The sequence below is a fragment of the Lygodium microphyllum genome, chromosome 15 (assembly GCF_053477565.2).
Source record: "Lygodium microphyllum isolate KBCC chromosome 15, Lygodium_microphyllum_v1.1.10, whole genome shotgun sequence".
Taxonomy (NCBI): domain Eukaryota; kingdom Viridiplantae; phylum Streptophyta; class Polypodiopsida; order Schizaeales; family Lygodiaceae; genus Lygodium; species Lygodium microphyllum.
The window spans coordinates 14,141,734-14,165,144 of NC_141149.1; the positions used below are offsets into that span (position 1 = coordinate 14,141,734).

At 43.5% G+C, this 23,411-nt stretch overlaps 1 protein-coding gene and 1 pseudogene across 3 annotated transcripts in view; both read left to right on the forward strand.

Moving 5' to 3' along the window:
* Positions 1-1,965: 1,965 nt before the first annotated feature.
* Positions 1,966-23,411, forward strand: part of LOC148024280 (uncharacterized) — a 38,594-nt gene continuing 17,148 nt past the window's right edge. For all 3 annotated transcript variants that reach the window (XM_087693890.1, XM_087693888.1, XM_087693889.1), the window contains exon 1: positions 1,966-2,110. In XM_087693890.1, the coding sequence (XP_087550016.1) occupies positions 2,038-2,110 (73 nt within the window). In that variant the 5' untranslated portion in view covers positions 1,966-2,037. The remainder of the gene's footprint in view (positions 2,111-23,411) is intronic.
* Positions 2,282-3,371, forward strand: LOC148024281 (cyclin-dependent kinase G-2-like; annotated as a pseudogene).

Here is a 23,411-nt window from a genome sequence, read left to right on the forward strand (position 1 = left end):
TCAAAGGAAAAGCAAAAGCAACAACATAGGCATGTAACGAAGCGTAAGTATATATAACAAAGCAAATAAATTAGACCCATCGAGGGCCAAAGCAAATAAAGTAGCCTCATTGAGAGAGGAGTTCAAGTTCAAGAGTTCACAGTTCAAGCTTATTTAGGTAAATAAGAGGTGCAACACATGCAAGTCCTTGCCATTTATGGCTGAACTTTCAAATGACTTAGTACAACGTCCACACAACACGTATACTAATCCCTCCCCTCACCCCTTGTTCCCTTGCCCCCCACCTTGAATTCCTTGCACATCAATTGGACGAGGAACAAAACACGAGAGCCTCTGCTCTATTATTCAAATTAGTTTCAAAGCAATTGACTCCCCCCCAAATGCATTTCCTCACCAATGAAAAGAAAACTTGGAGCATTATCTTTTACAATAATTATTTTTGAATTAACGAATTAATTGATGGTGCATATGAGTATTTGAAATTTGAAAGAAGCAACAAGACATGACGATTAGAAAATAACTTGGTAGGCCATCGAGCGAGACAATAAACAACCTTAACGATACGGGAACTTGTGAAGATAAGCAATTTGATCAGTGCACATCCCGTGATCATCCACGGCATTTGCATGCCTACAAACAAAGAAAGTCATAAACAATGAATGAAAAAAAATATTTGTTTCTTCATGAAGAGAGAGAGAGTAGAAGGCATGTAGGCAATCCAATCCCTTCCCGCCCCGGCCAAAAAACACTTTCGATTTTTAATAAAAGATAGTTCCAAAAGGAGTATTAAAAAGATTTAAAAGACAAACTTAAGGTGCAAGTGTAAAAGAAAAAGCAACAACATAGGCATGTAACGAAGCGTAAGTGTATGTAACAAAGCAAATAAAGTAGCCTCATCAAGAGAGGAGTTCAAGTTCAAGAGTTCACAGTTCAAGCTTATTTAGGTAAATAAGAGCTGCAACACATGCAAGTCCCTCCATTTATGGGTGAACTTTCAAATGACTTAGTACAACGTCCACACAACACGTACACTAATCCCTCCCCTCACCTCTTGTTCCCTTGCCCCCCACCCTGAATTCCTTACACATCAATTGGACGAGGAACAAAACACGAGAGCCTTTGCTCTATTATTCAAATTAGTTTCAAAGCAATTGACTCCCCCGCAAATGCATTTCCTCACCAATGAAAAGAAAACTTGGAGCATTATCTTTTACTATAATTATTTTTGAATTAACGAATTAATTGATGGTGCATATGAGTATTTGAAATTTGAAAGAAGCAACAAGACACGACGATTAGAAAATAACTTGGTAGGCCATCGAGCGAGACAATAAACAACCTTAACGATAGAGGAACTTGTGAAGATAAGCAAATTGATCAGTGCACATCCCGTGATCATCCATGGCATTTGCATGCCTACAAAAGAAAGAAAGTCATAAACAATGAATGAAAAAAACAATTTGTTTCTTCATGAAGAGAGAGAGAGTAGAAGGCATGCAGGTAATCCAATCCCTCCCCCCCGCTATCACAAATATGTATGTTGAATATTCTTTGAAAAGATAGAGACAGTGGCTAAATTTGATGATAGACAAACTCAAGGGGAGTAGAGAAAATTTGTCTAAGGAGAGAGGAGACAAGTACAAGCCAGCAGATATATGCCACATACTCACTACTTTTGCAAGTGAATGGAGTACCCACCATTTTTGATTGTACTCCGTTCGTTGGAATAAGTTAAGCTAAGTCAGGTCAAATTCATTGGCCTCACAAGCAATTTTTTTGATGGAGTCCACTAGTGGACGTCAAGTGAGCTGCACGTGTCCTAGCTCTAATCCATCCAAGGTCCTAATCCATCCATGCTGTTGGAGTAAGTGTGGGGTCCACATTTTGTAGTGGTGGAGGCTAGCGAGTAAGGCCGCGAGAAAACACAGCCTAAGAGCAGAGCTTGACACGTGTCTTCGAAAAACATATACACACATTGGCGAGGCGAAGACAAAAAGCGTGATAGTGTAGTCTAATGAGGGCAGGCCGAAGCAGAAGATGATGCGATTCCTCGGCGGTACGAGACGCGCAGCAGCTGCTGGAGCAGCAGCAGCAGCACGTCCTGGCCTTGGTAAGAACCTTCGTACACGTGAGTAAGCGCTACCGAATTCTTCGTTATTCCAATCAGACGCCATTGCATCGTCTGCTTGCCGAGATCTTTGCAATCAGACCCTCTGTATTACCATTCGTGCCAGAGGTTTTGTACGCTTGATTTCACAGCCTCGAACACAAAGGGCAAAAAGGATCGTCTGAGTCTGAGTTGTTTGCCTGATGGAAGAGGACTTTCTTGACCGGTCACCTGCCAGTAGGCAAAGCAGTATGATTTCACCGCAGAATTTGAAAAGGACGTGTTCTGCAATCCAACAGCCTATCGATAACTATAGCGGTGTAATTCCACTGCAGAATTTGAAAAGAAAGTATTCTTCGATGCGACAGCCAATTGATATGTTGCAATCTTGCAGAAGTGTTGATGAGTTTCAGAGATTGAACAGAATAAATGAAGGCACTTATGGTGTGGTTTACATGGCACGGAATAAAAAGACAGGAGGGATTGTTGCTTTGAAAAAAGTAAAGATGGACCAGGAGAGAGAAGGATTTCCTGTAACGTCTCTGAGAGAAATTAAGATATTGCTTTCAGCTCACCATCCTTGTATTGTGGAACTTAAAGAAATAGTGGTGGGCAGCTTCTGGTAATGGAGTATATGGAGCATGATATGGCAGAGCTAATGGAAACAGTCAAAGAGCCATTCAGCAAGAGCAAGGTTAAATGGCTAATGCTGCAGCTCTTGGAAGGTGTCAATTATCTACATGACAGATGGGTCATACATAGAGATTTGAAGACTTCAAATCTTCTTATGAACAATTGTGGTGAACTTAAGATTTGTGATTTTGGACTATCAAGACATTATGGGAGCACACTCAAGTCATATACACCTCTGGTTGTCACCCTTTGGTATAGGGCACCAGAATTACTGCTTCGTGTGAAGCACTAGTCAACAGCTGTGGATATGTGGTCTTTGGGATGCATAATGGCAGAATTTCTCAGAAGAAAGCCTCTTTTCACTGGTAAAACTGAGGTGGATCAGCTGAACAATATATTCAGAACATTGGGAACTCTGAATGAAGCAAACTGGCCAGGCTTTGCTGCATTTCCCGGTGCAAATTGCAATTTTGTGAGACAACCTTGTAATAGGCTGAAGGAGAAATTCCCAACAACAGCATTTGGTGGAAGTACACCTTTGTCAGCAAGTGGGCTTAGTCTTTTGACAAATCTTCTATCATATGACCCTAACAAACGAATACCTGCTGAAGAGGCACAGAATCATAAGTAGTTCATTTGCATTTCAAGACCAAATAGCTTCATTTTCTCCTGACTTTGAGCTTTACTGGAATGTAAGGTTCACGTACAAACAAGTAGCTAGCTGATTACCCATGAATTGCAACATGTATTCCGTGAAAGGGATGTGGACAGATCAGTGTGAACTCATAACTGTTTCTGTATGCAAAGGGACATAGGATGGACCTTTTGTCTCTTAGAGATGGGAACTCGTAATGGACCTTTTGTTTTATAAAAGGCACATGAATCAGCTGAGATGACCTTACCTTTTAGATGCATGTGCATAGTAATGCTTTTAACCATACATGACCTTTTAGATACATGTGGCATCTTGACATTTTCCAAGTTTTCTTTCCGTAATGTTGATGCTATTGGGATGTTCTTGGGACAGTCAAATAATTGGAAATGTTTTGGAAGGCTGAGACAAAAGCATAGTAACAGAAGTACAAAATATCTTGGGCTACCCCATTCAGTTCTTTTGCCTCCACAGGCTGGGCCAACTGACCTGCAAAACTTTTGACACACTATTTGTTGCTCTTGGTTATCCTTGTTGTAGCCACCTGACCTGTAGGATGCCTTGCTGAGATACTGATTCCTTTTCGGTCATCCTAACTGCTTTCAGAACACATGCTGGTATAAAGTCTCTGTGTCTTTATGGTCTTCAGCCCAGAGTGCTGTGATGCCAGCCCCATGTTAAAATTGACCACTACATTACTCCATGCAGGCCTATAGACAGACGATTGCAACCCTCACAACCAACTAGGACACCATAAGGAAGCAATGTGCTTTGGCAAACACCTTTTCTGTCAGTTTCTACATACAAAGACCACATTATTCGCACTAAGCAGCTTAATATGGTCTTTGGCAGATTATGGGCAGCCTCACATGGAGATCCACAAGGGCACCCACAATTCCTTAATGTGGCAATTGGTGCGGTGCAGTGAACCTGAGCAGGTGAAAAGTACATCTTTGTTTTTACAAAGAGAAAGACACACATACTTGAATGCCCACAAGGGCTGTGTCTCTCCTCCAAATATTAGCTGAGAGAGCAGGCAAGAAACATGCTAGCATTGATATGTGGAGATAGGATAGCTTGCATGTTGAATGAACAACGAAGCTTGGTTGCATTGGGACCCTCCTCAGCGACCTCACTGAGGAGCAGGACCAACCCAAGGCTTGAGTGGCAATAGCTCTGATTTCATGAACTCACCATGTGAACATAAGTGTCCAACCAAGTGATGCACCTTGCAAGACTTGAAACCATAATGCCCTTGCTGTTTGCAGGGGAAGAAGCACCGGCAGCCTCATCGCGAGGTTGCCACTAGGAGGGCTTCTACCCCACTTGAGTTGGTTCACACCAACCTTTGTGGACCTATCGGCATGGCCTCCCTTGGGAAGGCCAAGTATCTAATGCTGATTATAGATGACTTCAGTGGTTATGTGTGGCCTTATTTTTTGGAGTACAAGAGTGAGGCATATTCCCGTTTCTGTGAGTGAAAGGTATTTATGGAGACAGAGACTACTTCCAAAATTTGTGGCGTATGAGCAAATCATGGTGGAGAGTTTATTTCTAACCTCTTTTCTTAGTTTTGCAGGGATCACGGCATTTGGGTGGAGTATACCCATCCGAACACACCTTTGGAGAATGGTGTGGTGGAGCATGCAAATCGGACCATGCTAGAGATGGCTCGATCAATGTTGGAGTATTAGGGTCTTCCTCATGGCGGCGGCTACTGCAGTTCACATCCGTAACAACCGTTCCCTGACTTTTGCGTTACAGGACATGATTCCCTCCGAGGATTTCTTTGGTCAATAGCCCTTCATGTCTCACTTCCACATCTTTGAATGTGATGCATTTGTCCATGTGGACAAGAAGAAGAGGAAGACGGAGCTTGACTTGAAGTCTAGGAAGCTTATCTTCGTAGGCTATAGCACTACCATGAAGGGCTATTGACTACGACTTGACACGGAAGCTTGAGGTGAGTAGGGATGTGATCTTTGACGAGGCTTTGGCCTTCAAGGATCCTATTTATGGTTCTTTTCCAGGTGATTCTTTGTCATCAACTGATCCTCCCCTATCCCCAGTTCCTCTCCTTCCTTCTAGGTTGCCTCTTAGTACCCCTTCATCATCTTCAGCTTCCTCATCTTCAGGAATCAGATCCTACCCCTCGTCCTTCTTCACCCTCTACTCTAACTTCCTACCACCTTTGATGGATGTGACTACTACTTCTTCTTCATTGCATACTGAGTCTTCTAGGGCTTATTAGTCATCAGAGGAGGAGGATTTACCTTCCCTTGGCGAGGGGGAGTCCCTATCCTAGATAGATGCATTAGAGGTATTGGAGGCTACTTAATCTCCCTTGTAGTGAGATGAACCTATTTGGGTTTCTCATTGGTACCAATAGCTCATGCAGGATTTTAGTGTTTCTCACATTCTTGCTTCTCCTATAGGCCCCCATAGATCAGCTCGCTTACAGGCCTAGCGGAATAGTTCACTTTGTGTGAACTATGCTCTTATGTCATAGATTCTTTATGCCAATGAACCTACTACAGTTGAGGAGGCTCTTACATAGGATATTTGGTGTTAGGCTAAAAGAGGAGCTTGATTCTATCGAGCGTAATTAGACTTGGGAATTGATTCCGCGTTCCTCGAAGCGGAAAGTGATAGGTGTGAAGTGGGTCTATAAGACCAAGTACCTTGCAAATGGTTCCTTGGACAAGCACAAAGCTAGACTTGTTGCCAAGGGTTTTACTCGGAGGGTAGGTTTGGACTATTTTGAGACTTTTGCATCTATAGCTCGGATGTTTACTAGTCGGCTTATTTTGGCTCTTACAACCCACCACTGTTGGCTTGTTTATTAGATGGACGTCAAGTTTTTCTTCTTGAATGGTGTCCTTGAGAGGCAGATTTATGTATCATAGTCTCTAGGTTTTCTTGCGTAGGGGAAGGAAATTTTGGCTTTTCATTCTAGGAAAATCTCAGCTGTCGTTGAAATAAATTATGAAATTCATGATAAGGAACTTTTGACTATTATTGACTATTTTAAAGCATGGTGACATCTTCTAGAGGAGACACCCCACAAAATCAGTGTCTTTATAGATCATAAAAATCTAGAGTACTTCATGAATTTTGGAGTTTTAAATTGACAACAAGCAAGATGGAGTATCTTCCTTTCTAGATTTGATTTTGTCGTATATATTGACTTGGCAATCAACAAAGAAAACTAGATGCATTGTCTCGATGTTTCTATCTTACACCTAAAAAAGGGAATGTAATTCATGATTAACAGGATTTTGTTCTCTTGAAACCAAGACAATTTCAACTTTCCACAATAACAAGCAAAGCTCCAAATGATTCAATCTTTATTCTACAAGTCAAGAAAGAACTTTCCAAGGATCGTTGCCTAGAATATCAAGCACAAAATTCAAGAAGGGTGTGTAAATGTTGAAGGCTTCCAAGAAGTTGTAGGCCTACTCTATCACCAAGAGCTACCGTATATACCACCCGGATCCCTTCAATTACATATATTCCAAACAAGGCACGAACTTTTTTTGGGATCAATAAAACAATAAAGCTCATCCCTCGAGACTATTGGTGGCCTCAAAATGTGGATATTAGTCAAATAATTTGTATGCACATGTGATACATGTAATAGAGTCAAAGTCCCTCGCCATTTACCTCATGGGTTGCTCTACCCCTTGCCTATTCCTTATCACCCTTGGTCATTTGTGTCAATAGACTTCATCACTGATCTAGCTTCCTTGGAGGGGTTTGATTCCATTCTTGTGGTGATAATAGCCCTAAGATAGTATACTTTATCTCCATCCACAGACCACAAGAAAATTACTTGCGAAGGCATGGATTGACATTTCCTTGAACATATCTACTGTTATCATTGATTGCGAGATGACATTGTTTCAAATCAAGCACCACAATTTGTGTCAATTTTTTTGAGAAGTCTCCTCAACCTCCTAGGCATCTAGACCAACCTCTCTTTAGTCAACCACCCTCAAAGTAATGGATAAATAGAGAGAGTAAATCAAGTCTTGGATTAATATCTTCGATGTACAATTAATTACTATCACGATAATTGGATGAATCTACTTTCATTGGTTGAATTTGTTATAAATAATGATAGTCATACCTCTTCTAAGCAAACTCCATTTTTTGCTAACTATGGAGACATCCTAAAATGGACATTTATACAAGTCACCCATTAAAGAATCCAACAACTATGAATCCAGTTGGATTCTTGTCAAAGATCCATAAGGAGTTAAAGTCATGTATTCAACAAGTCGAAGAAAGATATAAAGAGAATGTCAATCCACTTACAACATTAGAGATTGAGTTTGGCTTTTATGACAAGGTTTGTGCTTAGCTCACCTTTCCTAGAAGCTAGATTATTAAAGAATTGGGTCATTTAAGATCATTGGCTAAGTAATCTAGTCACTTATCATTTGCAGTTACCACAATCCATGAGAATTTACTAAGTATTCAGCAGACATGCCATGATCAAGTGTACAGATTAATTCTCGCTCATGCCATATGAATCCATAAACCATGTGAACGCACCCTTAACATGATATCCTCGAGCCAACTATGTGAACCCATCCTTGCTATGTCATCATAGAACCTTCTAGAAAATATGTGCTTGCATCATTGATGATGTCAACATGGAACATTCTAGAAGATCTTTAGCTGCCCTCCAAAACCTATAAAAGAAGGGGCTCGCCATAGAGCTGCTCAGTCTTGCCAATGCCAGTCTTGGGAGCTCAAGGAGTTGAGACCTCCAAGTAAGTAACTTTAAGTTCTAGTTCTAGTTCTTGTCTAGTAATGGTATCTAGTCTTGTCTTGTCTTCCATTATACTCCTATTTTTTGTTACCTTGTAATCTGGTAGTACGAGATCTTGTCTAGTACTGCCTTGTATCTTGTTCATTCCCGTCAAGAGAGATCTTGTAATTCTGATATCTTGTATCCATACCTACGGTTCTGTGGGTTGTGGAATCCTTCATATCCTATTGAGTCTTGTTGTCTATACCTATGGTCCCGGGTTCTGGGATTTTCCGTATCTTGTTAAATTATCATTGTACCTTGTGTCTCTACGTGGGATTATCTTCTAATCAGAATTCTTGTAACAAATCTTGCATCTAGTCTAGTCTCTCGAGCACAGTCTAGTACTCCCATAAGAGTTTGGCAAGACTACTTTCTAGCCCTACTAGGCATCATGGAGGCGACCCTTGAAAGAATTGTAGCTTCCCTTCAAAACCTCCAACAACAAATTCAAGTCTTGAATGAACGACAAGTGTAGCTTCAAATAGAACATCCTATGCATATACGTCTTGTGCTTTAAGAGATGCAAGACCAGATTCAAGACTTGCAGAACAACAGAGGAAGTGATTAGAAGATTTTGCTGTTTATTAACCCCCAACAAGAGAATCCAAGATCAGCATGCCAGAGAAGTCCAATGGTGACTGTTTGAAGTTCAGGGGATTCTTGCAACAAGTAAAGCTCTATATCCGCATGCAACTGGATAGGTATCCAGATGATGCTTCCAAGGTGGGATTCATTGGGACTTTGCTTTGTGGTCAAGCTTCATTATGGTTTGTCTCAATCTTGGAAAAGAATATGCTAGTACTTCATAGCTATGAGGCATTTCTTTGCGAGCTCACCTCCACATTTGGAGATGCAAACATTGGTCGAGTAGCAGAAATAAAACTTTGGAAGCTATAACAAGGTAATTTCCTTGCCTTTTTTTTATGTGTCTGAATTTAGGCAATTAATCTATGACCTCACTTGGCATGAGGAGTATCTTATCAGCCAATTTAGATGGGTTCTTCGAGATGATATCAAGGACCTCATGCTCACTATGTTTGAGGCAAAAACACTTGATGATTATATCATGCAAGCCATCTAGTGTGATAATAGATTGTTTGAGAGAAAGCAAGAAAAGTGAGAAGAATTAAGGCCTTGCCAATGGAACCGAGCCCCAATCAAAGACCCAATCAGAGAAGAAACGGAGTCCGAACAGATGCTAATAGATAATACCAAATTCCAGCCCTTGATCCCATAAGAAAAGCAAAGATGAAGAGAGAATCATCTATGTCTATATTGTGGAAACCCTAGCATATCACCCTTAATCGCCTAAATAAGAGGGTAAGAACTCCAAGAGTTGTTGCAACCACCCTTGAGTAGGAAAATGAGGATGTCTAGTTGTGAATGAGACCGTACAACTGGACCTTGACTCAAGAAATGGTCTCTTGATTCCAACCACACCCATGGAAACTTTCCTTGTCAAGGTCCATATGATCTTGCCAAGAAAGACCCTTTTCCTTAAAGCCCTGATTGACTCTGGGGCCTCGACATGTTTTGTTGATGATGGCTTTGTGAATAGATACTAGATTCCAGTACTCCAAAAGACCAATCTTGCACCAACTGAAGTTGTGGATGGAAGACCTCTAGCATCTAGAGATATTACCAAGGAAACCCGACCACTCATGGTAACTCTTGGCAATCACAAATCTTGTGTATGCTTTAATGTCATATCCAGTCCCACAAATCCAATCATCCTTGGGATGCCTGAGTTAAAGAAACACAACCGAGAATTGATTGGGTTAATAAAAAGATTACAGGTTGTGAAAATCAAGGAAAGTCGGTATATTTAGGAGTCAAAGCCTTTATGCACACAACAAGGCAGGAATCGACCTACATGATATATCATATACCGACTCAAGAATCTAGTAAGAATGAGTAAGTTAAGCTACCAAGCCAATATCAAGGATTCCAAGATGTCTTTGAAAAAAAGAATGCAGATCTCTTGCTCGAGCACAGACCATATGATTGTGCTATAGAACTCCATGAGGGGGCTCAACCACCTTTTGGAGTTGAACTACACAAGAACATGGATGAGAACTTAGCCAAGGGGTTCATTAGGCACTCGAAGTCTCTTGCTGGAGCCCCAATTTTGTTCATGAAGAAGAAAGATGGGTCACTTTGAATGTATGTGGATTATTGAGGACTCAATAAGATAACAATCAAGAATTGATACCCTTTGCCGTTGATACTAGAGCTCTTGGAATGCTTGGAAAAGCCGAGATCTTCACAAAGATTGATCTACGAGGGGCTAACAATCTTGTATGGATCAGAGAAAGAGATGAATGGAAGACAACCTTCCGCACAAGGTATGGTCACTTTGAGTATGTTGTTATGCCATTCGGTCTCACGAATGCTCTTGTACTATTTCAACATATGATGAATGATATCTTTCGAGAGCATCTAGATGATTTTGTAGCTATATACTTGGATGATATCTTGATATTCTCAAAAGATCTAAAGGAGCATGAGCACCATTTAAAATTAGTTTGGGAAAAGCTTAGAGAAAAATGACTATATGCAAAACTTGAGAAGTGTCTTTTCCATTAGACAGAAGTGGAATTCTTGGGACCCACAATGTCTCCCAAAGAGGAATCTTCATGGACCCCAAGAAGATCAAGACTATTCTTGATTGGCAGACATCCACATGTGTTCGCGATATCCAACGTTTCCTTGGCTTTGCCAACTTCTACATGATATTTATCAAGGATTACTCAAAGATAGTCACACCACTCACTAGACTCACAGAAAACTCAAAGTTCTTATGGATCTTAGAAGTCGAGAAGGCCTTCCAAACCTTGAAGACCGCTTTCACCATTGGCCCAATCCTAGTTCACCCAAATTCTACCGAGCCATTTTTCTTGGAGATCGATGTATCAGACTATGCCCAAGGAAGCATCTTGTCCGAGCATGGAGATGATGGTCATATGCATCCAGTGGCATTCCACTCAAGGAAGTTCTCCCCTCTAGAGATAAAACTATGAGATCCATGACAAAGGACTTACCATTGTAGATGCCTTTGATACTTGGCGTCATCATCTAGAGGGTGCAACCCATAAAGTTATCGTCTATTTAGATTGCAAAAATCTAGAATACTTCATGACAACCTGCATCCTCAATTGAAGACAATGCCGTTAGAGCAACTTCCTATCTAGGTTCGACTTTATCATCACCTATCACCTAGGGCGCCAACAATGCCAATTAGATGCTGTATCAAGAAGATCCTACTGTTAGCAGTCATGTTTGTCATGCCTTGTCATCTCCTGCCTGTGAGCCTCAGTCTGAGTCAGACGAGGACATTAGGAGCTCTGACATGTTTGTCATGTGTTATGATGGGGGAGGCTAGTCACTCTTGACTGGCTGTCTTAGGATGTGTATTTCTTTTTGGCCTCTTTTAGTGGGCAGCCACTGGCTGCCCGGCCACTTTTTGGTCACTGTTGTGGGGCGCCCATTTTAGGGCATTTTTAGGGTTTGCGCCCATTTTAGGGTTAGGGTTAGGGTTTGTCCTTTGCCTATTTATAGGCAGCCCCCCTCCCCACTTGGTCATTTTGTCTTCTTGCAGATTCCGACACTCCTTCTCCCCCATGGTGGTGCTGCCATCATCATCAGCTTGATCTGGTGCCCTCACTGACACTGTGGGCTGCGTGCAGGGACTGATCAGTCCATTTCAGTGTATTCGGCATTCATTTCAGTCAGTGCAGATTTCTCTTCCTTATTTTCTGCTTTCTCTCTCTCTCTCTCCCTCCGTGTTCGTATTTCCTCTTCCGCAGTGCACTTTCACATGGTATCAGAGCCGAAGGAGAGTACACGGAGCTGAGTTTTACGCGGGAGAACACCCACAACTTTGCGTTTGCTGGTCAAGACGTCTCCAACAGCTGAGGCGTCACCATCTGCACCATCTCCTTGATCAAGGCGGCCTGTTTTGGTGTCACATATTTGCGTTTGCTGCTGGCGCCTTCTCCAGTGGCTGCCATGTCATCACTAACCTCTTCCTGCTTGCGTTTTCAGCCTGGGCGGCCCTCCTCCAGCTGGGCGACACTCCTTCAGCCTGCGCCTTGCTATCCTGGCTGTTGTTCCATCTTCAGGCTGCTCTTTTCCTGCTGGCGACCTATTCCCAGGCTACGTTTTGAGGCAGGAGGCTTTTTTTCTGTGGTGATTGCATCGTTAGCATTTGCGTTTGACATCGTCCTTGCGTTCTGTGCAAGGCGGCCAGCTCAGGAGCCTCTGGTGTTTGTGTTTCGGCACCGGCAACCTTTCCTTGTGTTTTGGTGTTTACAGATTGGAAGATGTCTTCTCATCAGTTTACAGGCTTTGATGACTCAGATGACGAGCTTTTGTCTCGACACTCATTTGAACGGAGGCGTGATTTTTATCACGAGGACCGTCGTCCGGAGTCTATTCCTCTTTCTCGTCCCCCTTCTATTCATGTATCTCGGCGAGCCTCTTCCAATGGGCCGAAGATGTAGCCTTTGATACCCCGTGTACAGGTACCCGTACTTCCTTAGCTGCCCAAAGAGGACCGGTTGGATGGCTCCAACTTTTCTCTATGGTCCTGCAAGGTGGAGTGTATCTTGGACTCCTTCGATCTTTGGGAGCTTGTTTCTGTTCCTATTCCCCGGCCTAAGGTGGATCCCGCAGATGGGACATCTATGGATCGTGCAACCTTATGGGATCGGCTCAATTCTAGAGCCAGATCTTTCCTCTTTCTGAGTTTGCAGGATTCTGTCCTTGTTCATGTTCACAGGTTGAAGACTGCAGCAGACGTGTGGAGAAAGCTCGCGTCTTTCTATCATCAGAAGACGTTTACCCACCGGATATCTTTCGAAAAGAAGTTGCGGATGCTCGCTATTGATGATAGTCCTTCCACGAAGGACCACATCAACAGATTACAGGATATGAGGGATGAGCTTGCATCTCTCGGTCGGACGATATCTTCTGAAGACATGGCTATGATTCTTTTGACTCAGCTGCCATCGCCTCGGTTTGATGTCTTCTACACCAGCCTTCTTACATCGAGGACCCGTGAGAAGCTTCTATGGGAGGAGCTATCCCCGCTTGTCTTAGAGCATGACGAGCGACTCAGAGAGGTCAGTGCTAGTGGATCCGACTCCACTAGAGCCTTTGTTGCAGGTTCAGGAGGACAGAAGAAGAAGAAGAAGAAGTCAAAGGCTAAGAAGAAGGACAGTTCTTCAGGCTCTGACACAGATTCAAAGAGCCCGAAGTGCCCACACTGTGGGAAAGGGACACATCCCGAGGAGAAATGTTGGAAGAAGTACCCTCACCTTCGTCCGGGAGCGAAGGGTGGATCTACATCAGAGCCTTCTTTTACCTCTACACCAGTTGTTACCCATGAGTCAGTGTTCCTTCATATCCATGCTTTGGAGGAGGATCCTTCTTCCGTGGCTGCAGTGTCTTCTGCGCAGCCTTGGTTAGTGGACAGTGGTGCTTCGAGTCATATGACTCCCCGAGGTAATTTGTTACAGGATCTCCGTCCATCAGAGGGTTCAGTCACTGTTGGTGACATTTTATCGGTGCCTATTAGTGGTGTTGGCACATTGCCTTTGTTTACCGATCGACCTTCGAGCTCCTTTTCACAGGCCCTACATGTTCCGGATTTGGGCCTTCCCCTCCTCTCAGTTTATGGCCTTACGAGGCTTGGCACACGAGTGATCTTCACCGAGCATGCCGTTGTTATTGAGGATTCTCTTACAGGAGCTGTCTTATCTACAGGTTGGCAGGAGAGCGGGCTTTACAGGCTCCATTCCCCTTCTTTGATGCAGGGTCCTCCGAGGCAGTCTATTGCTACACCCGTTCCCGCTTGTGCACTTTCTATTCCACATGTTCCTTCCCATCCCCCACCCTCTCCTCCGGTGGTTCCCTCGTACCCCCCATCCCTTTCAGAGGGGGACGATCTCGGTGATGCGGCTGTGGATTCCCTGGCTCCTAGTGTTTTAGAGGGGGATTCCCAGGATCGTGAGGAGCTCCTTCAGCGGCAGTCTACATCGACGGACTTCATCGACATTGGCATTTCTCTTGCCACCCCAGGATCTATTTCCTCTTCGGCCTTCAGCCACATCCAGGATCTGAGAGGGGGTGTTAGCAGTCATGTTTGTCATGCCTTGTCATCTCCTGCCTGTGAGCCTCAGTCTGTGTCAGACGAGGACATTAGGAGCTCTGACATGTCTGTCATGTGTTATGATGGGGGAGGCTAGTCACTCTTGACTGGCTGTCTTAGGATGTGTATTTCTTTTTGGCCTCTTTTAGTGGGCAGCCATTGGCTGCCCGGCCACTTTTTGGTCACTGTTGTGGGGCGCCCATTTTAGGGCATTTTTAGGGTTTGCGCCCATTTTAGGGTTAGGGTTAGGGTTTGTCCTTTGCCTATTTATAGGCAGCCCCCCTGCCCACTTGGTCATTTTGTCTTCTTGCAGATTCCGACACTCCTCCCCCGTGGTGGTGCTGCCATCATCATCAGCCTGATTTGGTGCCCTCACTGACGCTGTGGGCCGCGTGCAGGGACTGATCAGTCCATTTCAGTGTATTCAGCATTCATTTCAGTCAGTGCAGATTTCTCTTCCTTATTTTCTGCTTTCTCTCTCTCTCTCTCCCTCCGTGTTCGTATTTCCTCTTCCGCAGCGCACTCACACCTACCTGTCATCTAAGAAGGGAGAAGAAGCCTTTGATCGACAACGAACAATTCTACTCAAGCCAGAGCACCTCCAACTAGCAACCATCTCCAGTTGTCACCAAGACAATCCTACCTTGATCCAGTTAATTCATGAAGCCCTACCGCATGATGATTTCGCCAACTATATCGAGACAAATCAAGAGGGAAAAGGAAATGAAGTTTGTGAGTTTCAAGAAACTAATGGATTGTTATACTATAAGGATTTACTTTACATCCCTCTAGGAAAGTCGAGACTCTAGGTACTCTAACAACGCCATGACACCTCAGCAATAGGACACTTTGGAGTTAATAAGATCTTAGAGCTTATTTCAAGAGATTTTTGGTGGCCCCAAATGCGGAAAGAAGTTAAGGAATATATAAAATCATGTGATACTTGTAACAAGGCCAAGGTACCTTGTCACAAACCACATGGCCTCTTGTAACCCTTGCCCATTCCAGTGCGATCCTGGTCTTCTCTGTCCATGGATTTCATAACAGATCTTTCCAAATTAGACAAATTTGACTCTATGCTTATTGTGGTAGATAGGTTAACAAAAATGGCACATTTCATCCCTACCACCAAGACCATCACAAGCGCAGCTCGCTAGACTCTTCCTCGGATACATTTTCAGATTACATGGACTCCCAGACGACATCATCAGTGATCGGAGTCCCCAATTCATGTCTAGTTTTTGGAAGAGCCTTTGCAACATCCTTGGAGTCTAAGTTAAGTTATCCACAGCTAATCATCCACAGACTGATGGCAAAACATAACTGATAAATCAAGTCTTGGAACAATATCTTCGCTGCACCATCAACTACCATCAGAATGATTGGTTTGGGCTCTTGTCCTTTGCAGAGTTTGCTTATAACAATAGTATCCATGCATCTACCAAGCAAACTCCTTTCTTTGCAAACTATGGCAAGTATCCAAGGATGGATATATATTTCTCCAATTAAGTAAAGAACCCTGCCGCTTGAGATAAAGCTCAACACCTGGCATATATACATCAAGAACTCAAGCAACAAATCCAAAAAGCTCAGAATCAATACAAGCACTATGTGGACTAGTATCGTCTCCAACATCCAATAAACAAAGTCGGTGATAAAGTATGGTTACTCGAGCATAACCTCCAGATAACAAGGCCCTCCACCAAGCTAGACCACTAGAGATTTGGGCCCTTCACTATCGTAGCCCAGATCAACCCAATTGCTTACCGACTCCAACTCCCCACCACCATGAAGATCCACCCAATCTTCCATGTTTCCTTGCTCCAGCCATACCATAGCTCACCATTGAGGGGGGAGAGATCTAATCCCCCACCACTTGTCCAGATTGAAGATCATGAAGAATTCAAGGTTGAGCATGTCTTAGACTCAAGGATCTCCCAAGGTCGATTGGAATACCTTGTTCATTGAAAAGGATATGACATTGATGATTGCACTTGGGAACTTGCAGAATATCTCGAAAGAGTACCTCTCAAAGTTAAAGAATTTCACAAGAGGAATCCAACTTGGATCAAACTACCAAGCTGCTCCTCATGGAACTCGTCGCTAGAGGAGGGGATGCTGTCACGGACATACCATGATCAAGTGTATAGATTAATTCTTGCTCATGCCATATGAATCCACCCCCGATGCAAACTCACCCTTAACAGGACATCCTCGAGCCAACCATGTGAACCTAGCCTTGCCATGTCATCATAGAACCTTTTAGAAGATATGCCATGTCATTGCCTGGATCATCGATGATGTCATCACGAAACATTCTAGAAGATCTTTAGCCGCTCTCCAACAGCTATAAAAGGAGGGGTTCACCATAGACTTCCTCAGTCTTGCCAATGCCAGTCTTGGGAGCTCAAGGAGTCGAGACCTCCAAGAAAGTAACTTCGAGTTCCAGTTCTAGTTCTTGTCTAGTCATGGTATCTAGTCTTATCTTGACTTGCACTATACTCTATTGTCTTGTCACCTTGTAATCTTGTAGTATGAGATCTTGTGTAGTACTGTCTTGTATCTTGTTCATTCCCGTTGAGGGAGATATTGTAATTCTAATATTTTATATCCATACCTACAGTCCTGGGTTGTGGGATTCTTCATATCCTATCGAGTCCTGTTGTCTATACCTATGGTTCTGGGTTCTGGGATTTTCTGTATCTTGTTAAATTATCATTGTACCTTGTGCCCCTACATGGGATTATCTTGTAATCGGAATTCTTGTAGCAAATCTTGTATCTAGTCTAGTCTCTTGAGCTCAGTCTAGTGCTCCCATAACATATTCTATATCTCAATCTTTGCCATTTATCCTCAATAAGGAGGAGGAACTTACAACCACCACCACTTGTGAAATCGAGCCCCTAGAATACGAATTTGAGACTATCCTTAGTTCTAGAATCTCGTGGAAGGCTTGAATACCTTGTCCATTGGAAGGGCTATGATGCTAGTGAGTGAACATGGGAACCAACCTGCCATCTTTGTCGAGCACCTGCTAAAGTAGAGAAGTTTCATCAATGACATCCATTGGAGCCAAGAGCCTTACCAAGAAACCCTACTAGTCCTTGTGGAACTTGTTGTAAAGGAGGGGGTAATGGGATGGACACCAAGAAACCTAGTATCTCCTAGAAACTGCTAGAAGATCCAAGAAAGTTCCTAATTCTAAGAAGGTTGTTTGGAAGGTCCTAGAAGAGTGCTTGCATCAGGACTTCTATAAGCATTGCTTCTGTTATCATGATGTCATCATCTAGAAGCTTCCCTTTAATCTTCTCAACTCTAGTATAAATAGGGGTCTTGGGTGGCAAGCCCTTTAGTCTGGCCAATGCCAGTTATGAGGCTCCTATGCGGTAAGTGTGAGATTGTGCAATGGAAGAGATACATGAATACACAAAGAGAGAGAGAGAGAGAGAGAGAGAGAGAGAGAGAGAGAGAGAGAGAGAATATTGCACTGAAGAAGAATGTTGATATAATGGGGATGGATTCATCAATCCCTCTACACAGCCCACGGCGTTAGTGAGGGCAGATTAGGCTGATGACGATGGCAGGACCAAGCACAGAGTGCTGGAATGTTGAAGTGTGCACCTGCAAATGGACTAAAGACTGAAGAGTGAGTGTTTGCCAAGTGGGAGAGGTAGGCTATAAATAGCCAACAACACTAAAATTTGGCCGACCTGCACTAGTAGTAGGTGCCCAAAAAGCTAGCCAACTAGCATTTAATGCTGGTCACTTTGAAGAAAATGCTAACAATCTCACGTGATGAAGCATATAAGCCTTAGGTAAAGGCTTCGTGAAGAGATTCGTTGCGTTATCCATCGTGGGACAATAGGCCATCGTTAACTCAAAATCCATGATCCACTCTTGAACACAGTGATACTAAACTTCAATTTGTTTGTGTGAGCATGAAACACATGGTTCTTCACCAGAGTTAGAGTACTCCGATTGTCCACACGGCACACGAAGCTTTGTAGGTCCAAGTTGGGGAATGGCAATCTCCGCCAACATATGGTGAAGCCAAACTGCCTCCATAGTTGTAGAACAGAATGCATGATACTTTGCCTATGTAGAAGAAAGGGCCATAATAGGCTGCTTCTTACTGCTCCATGAGATAGCTCTGGATCCAAGGGAGAAGACATAACCTGTAGTGGACCATCTTGAATCCACATCACTTGCCTAGTTGAATCATTTCAACTAGAGAGAGTAACCCCCTCTTCATACATGAGCCTATAGGATCGGGTCCCTTGTAAATAAGGAAGAATGCACAAGGCTGCTCTCCAGTGCTCTTAAGTGGGAGTCTTCATGAAAGAAGACAACAAAGCCATCACAGAAGAAAAATCCATCCAAGTGTGAATAAGCTAGATGATGGAGCCAACAAGACACCTATAACGGGTGGCATCTGTAAGGGGAGCTCTTGCTACCAAAAGTTTGAACTTTGGGTATATGGGGCATGAAATAGGCTGACAATCAGCCATACCAAACTCCAAGAGAAGCTTGGAAATGTACCTGTGCTGCGAAATAAAGATGCTCTATGCCATCTAATAGATCTTCAATTTAAGGAAGAAGTGAAGGATCCCAAGATCCATCATGTCAAACTCTTGTCGTAAAATCTGGAGTCCGATCAACATATTGAGTACAACTCTCTGTGATGATAAGATTGTCCACATACAATATGAGCAAAACACACCTGTCACCCTCAACCTTGAAGTATAGGTTGGATCATAAACCGATCAATGGAAGCCATTTTCTAGAAAGAATCGATCAATCCTTTGGTACCAAGCTCTAGGAGCTTGCTTCAAGCCATAGGGGGCCTTCCTCAATTTGTAGACATGGTCCTCCTTTCCCTGCACAAGAAAACCTGGAGGTTGTGAAACATAAATCTCCTCCTCAAGGACGCCATTCAAGAAGGAAGACTTTATGTCCATTTGATAAATAGGCCAGCGGTGGTGGGCTGCAAGAGCCAAGATAGCTCAAATAGTAGACATCTGAGCTATAGGTGTAAAAGTCTCAAAATAGTCCAAACTTTCCCTTTGAGCAAAACCCTTGGCAACAAGCTTAGCTTTATGCTTGTCCAAGGAACCATTTGCAAGGTACTTGGTCCTATAGACTCACTTCACACCTATTGCCTTTCACTTTGGCTGATGCGGAACCAACTTCCAAGTCTGATTTTGCTTGATAGAATTGAGCTCCTTCTGCATGGCCTGATAGCCTATGAAGAATCTATGACATAAGAGCATAGTGTTAGAGTGAAGCAATGCGGAAGTTAATGACCGTGATAAAGAGTGAATAGAGAGAGAAGTGAGAGAGAGAAAGAGACAGTGAAATGCAGTAAATGTGTAGTAAAGAATGCTGTATAAGGATGCAGAATTATACATGGGTGCAGAGAAAATATCTGCGTATGTCTCCACCTCCAGGACCTCGATCTCCGTCAGCCTTGAGTGCAGTCTCCGTCACTAGCAAGCTGAAATCTGTCAGATACAAGTGTCCAAGTCTGCTGGAAACTCAGCCTTATAAAGGCTGAAAAGAATGCCTGAAAAATACCTGAAATAATCAGGTCGGCTGCTGCATTTAATGTAGCTGACTACAGTCCCCGACAGTTTGATTGTTGCCACGTGGAAAAACTGCCATGTGGCACTGCTGATGTGGCAAGAGATGACTCTCAACACATAGTTCACATAGAGTGAACTATTCTGCTAGGCCTCTAAGCGAGTTGATTTGCGTGGACTTGCAGGAGAAGTACGAAAAGTGAGAAACACTTGAATCCTGCATTCGTTGAGACGATACCAAAGAAGAATCTAAATAGGCTCATCGTGCTAGAAGGGAGACTGAGTAGCCTTCGGTATTTGCAATATACCTGTCTGTGGAAGGGACTCTCCCTCATGAAGGGAAGGTAAATTCTCCTCATATGAAGAAGGCTCCCCCTTTGACAGTTCAATATCCCTAGAAGACTCCAAAGGGGAGGTTGAAGGGGTGGAAGTACTCAGCTAAGGAGTAGTCACATGTGTCAAAGGTGGTACGGAAGCCGGTGCAGAGGGAGAAGGAGGGCTAAAGATGAAGAAGGGGTACTAAGAGGCAACTAGGAAGGGAGAAGAGTAATTGAGGGTGGGGAAGGATCGATCGATGATGAAGAATCACTTGCAATTGAACCATCAATACGATCCTCGGAGGCCACAACCTCATCAAAGGTCACATCCCTGCTCATCTCAAGCTTCTGCATCATTGAGTTGTAGAGGTGATAGCCCTTTGTCGTAGTGCTATAGCCCACGAAGATGAGTTTCTTGGACTTGGAGTCCAGCTTTATCGCCCTCTTCTTCTTGTCCACATGGACAAATGCATCGCACACATCTTGACAAATGCATCGCACCCAAAGATGTGAAAGTGAGACATGGAAGGCTTTGGACCAAAGAAAGCTTTGTATGGATTCATTTCTTGTAATGCAAAAGTCGGGGAGCAGTCGTAGATATGAACCGTTGTAGTCGCCACCTCACCCCAAAGGGAATGAGGAAGACCTTATGCTCCAACATTGATCGGGCCATCTCTAGCATGGTTTGATTTGCACGCTCCACCACAACATGAGGAAGACCTTGATGCTCCAACATTGATTGGGCCATCCCTAGCATGGTTTGATTTGCACGCTCCACCACACCATTCTCCAAAGGTGTGTTCATATGGGAATACTCTACCCGAATACTGCGATCCCTGCAAAATTGAGAAAAGAGGTTAGAAGTAAACTCTCCACCATGATTTGCTCATATGCCATGAACTTTGGAAGTAGTTTGTTTCTCCACAAACACGTTCCACTCGTAGAAACGAGAGCATGCCTCGTTTTTGTACTCTAGTAAATAAGGTTACACACAACGATTGAAGTCATCTATAATTAGCATCAAATACTTGGCCTTTCCAAGGGAGACCATGCCCATAGGTCCACAAAGAGTGGTGTGTATCAACTCAAGCGGTGTAGAAGTCCTCCTAGTGGTAACTTGAGAATGTAGTTGCGTATGCTACTTGCCTCTCAAATAGCTAGGAATAGAGTGTGAATAGGAGGGAAATCGAGAAGTCCCTCCACCATCTTCTTCTCAGAAGCCCATTGAATAGCATTAATGTTCAAATGACCATAATGAGCATGCCAAAGCAGCCAAGCTCGTGGGAAGACCTCACGGCTAAGGCTGTGAGCGTGTATAGCCCACCCTCTCGGGAACGTGTTCAAAGAACAATACTTGTAGAAGCATCCTCCATTGCCACCACATCCCGAGTAAAGACCACGCAGGTACCAAATCGTGTAAGATCATGAACAGATAAGAGGTTAAAACCTAAAGCCAATACATAGAGGACTCTAGCTTAATAAGATAGCTTGTCTAGCAATAAAGGAATAGTCCCCACTACCCACGAGCCAAGGCTTCTCCTAAGCAGAAGAAGCAAGAGTTGCATCCTCCTCAACAAAGATATGCACAAAGATACTCTATTGTAGTGGGGGTGGCCTTTGTATCCTTTGAATTCTTCTCCTTTGGCTTCAAATGGGGGTACTTTTGCCAACACTTCTCTTCGGGACGAGTGCCCTTACTATAGTGTGGGTACTTGGGCTTCTTCTCCTTTCCATTCTTCTTGTCCTTGGCTTGCGCCGCCTTCTTCTTGCCACTTGTACCTGCGGTGAATGCCTTGGTGGAGCTAGAATCATTGGCCCTAATCTCTCTGAGTTGCTCATCATGCTCCAAGACAAGGGTGAAAGCTTCTCCTAGAGGAGTGTCTCGCAGGTCCTTGATGTGATAAGGTTGGTGTAGAAGACATTGAATTGAGGAGATGGTATTTGAGTCAAAAGGATCATAGCCATATCTTTAGAGGATATTGTCTGACCAAGAGAGGCAAGCTCACCCCTCATGTCCTCCATCTTAGTGCTGTGCTCCTTCATAGAGGAGGAGTCATCAAGAGTGAACATCTACAACTTCTCAAAGGAAATCTTGTGGGAAAATGTCTTGTGTTGATACAAAGATGCAAGCCTCTTCCACACTTCTGCCATGTTCTTCAACCTACGAAGATGCGTAAGGATAGAATTTTGCAATCTCATAAAGAGAAAGGATCTGGCTCAAATGTGTGCATGTTGCGGTAGGCAGTGGAAGTGTGGACAAAGCTTGCTTCTTTGTACCATTAAAAGACATTTGCCCATCGGATTACTCTTGAGAAGAAATTATGAACACTCGCAATTGATGGCTCTTCTTCCATGGAGGATCATATCAACAGGTTGGAGGATACAAGGAATGAGCTTTGTTTCCTCGATAGGATCATCTCTTTGGAGGATATGGCCATGATTCTTTTGACTCAGCTGCCCTCTTCGACATATGATGTCTTCTACACTAGCCGTCTTACATTGAGGACCCATGAGACTTCTATGGGAGGAGCTTATCTTGCTTGTCTTGGAGCATGATGAGTGTTTGAAAGAGGTAGCCAATGGATCTAGCTCCATGAAAGCTTTTATTGCAAGTACAGGAGGGGGGAAGGAGAAGAATGCGAAAACAAAGGCCAAGCCTAAGATGGAGACATAAGAGCATTATTCAGGTTTTGATACAGATTCAGAGAAGCCTCGATGCCCACACTATGGGAAGGGGACACATCCTGAGGAGAAGTGTTGGAAGAAGTACCCTCACCTTCGTTTGGGATGAAGCTTACCCATGTCTCTGTGTTTCTTCATATCCATGTGTTGGAGGAGTCTTCTTCAGTGGTTGTCTCGTCTTTAGAGAGCCCTTGGCTCATAGTTAGTGGTGCTTGGAGTCATATGACTCCACGAGGAGATGTGCTACAGGATCTTCATCCATTTGAGGGTTTACTCACTATTGGTGACATTTGTTCGGTGCCTATTAGTGGTGTTGGCACTTTGCTGTTATTGGGAAACCATTGCTCTAGCTCCATTTCGAAAGTCCTACATGTTCCAGACTTGAGCTTTCCTCTCCTCTCCATTTATGGACCTACTAGACTTGGTACTCGGGTTGTCTTCACCAAGCATGCCGTATTTATTGAGGATTCT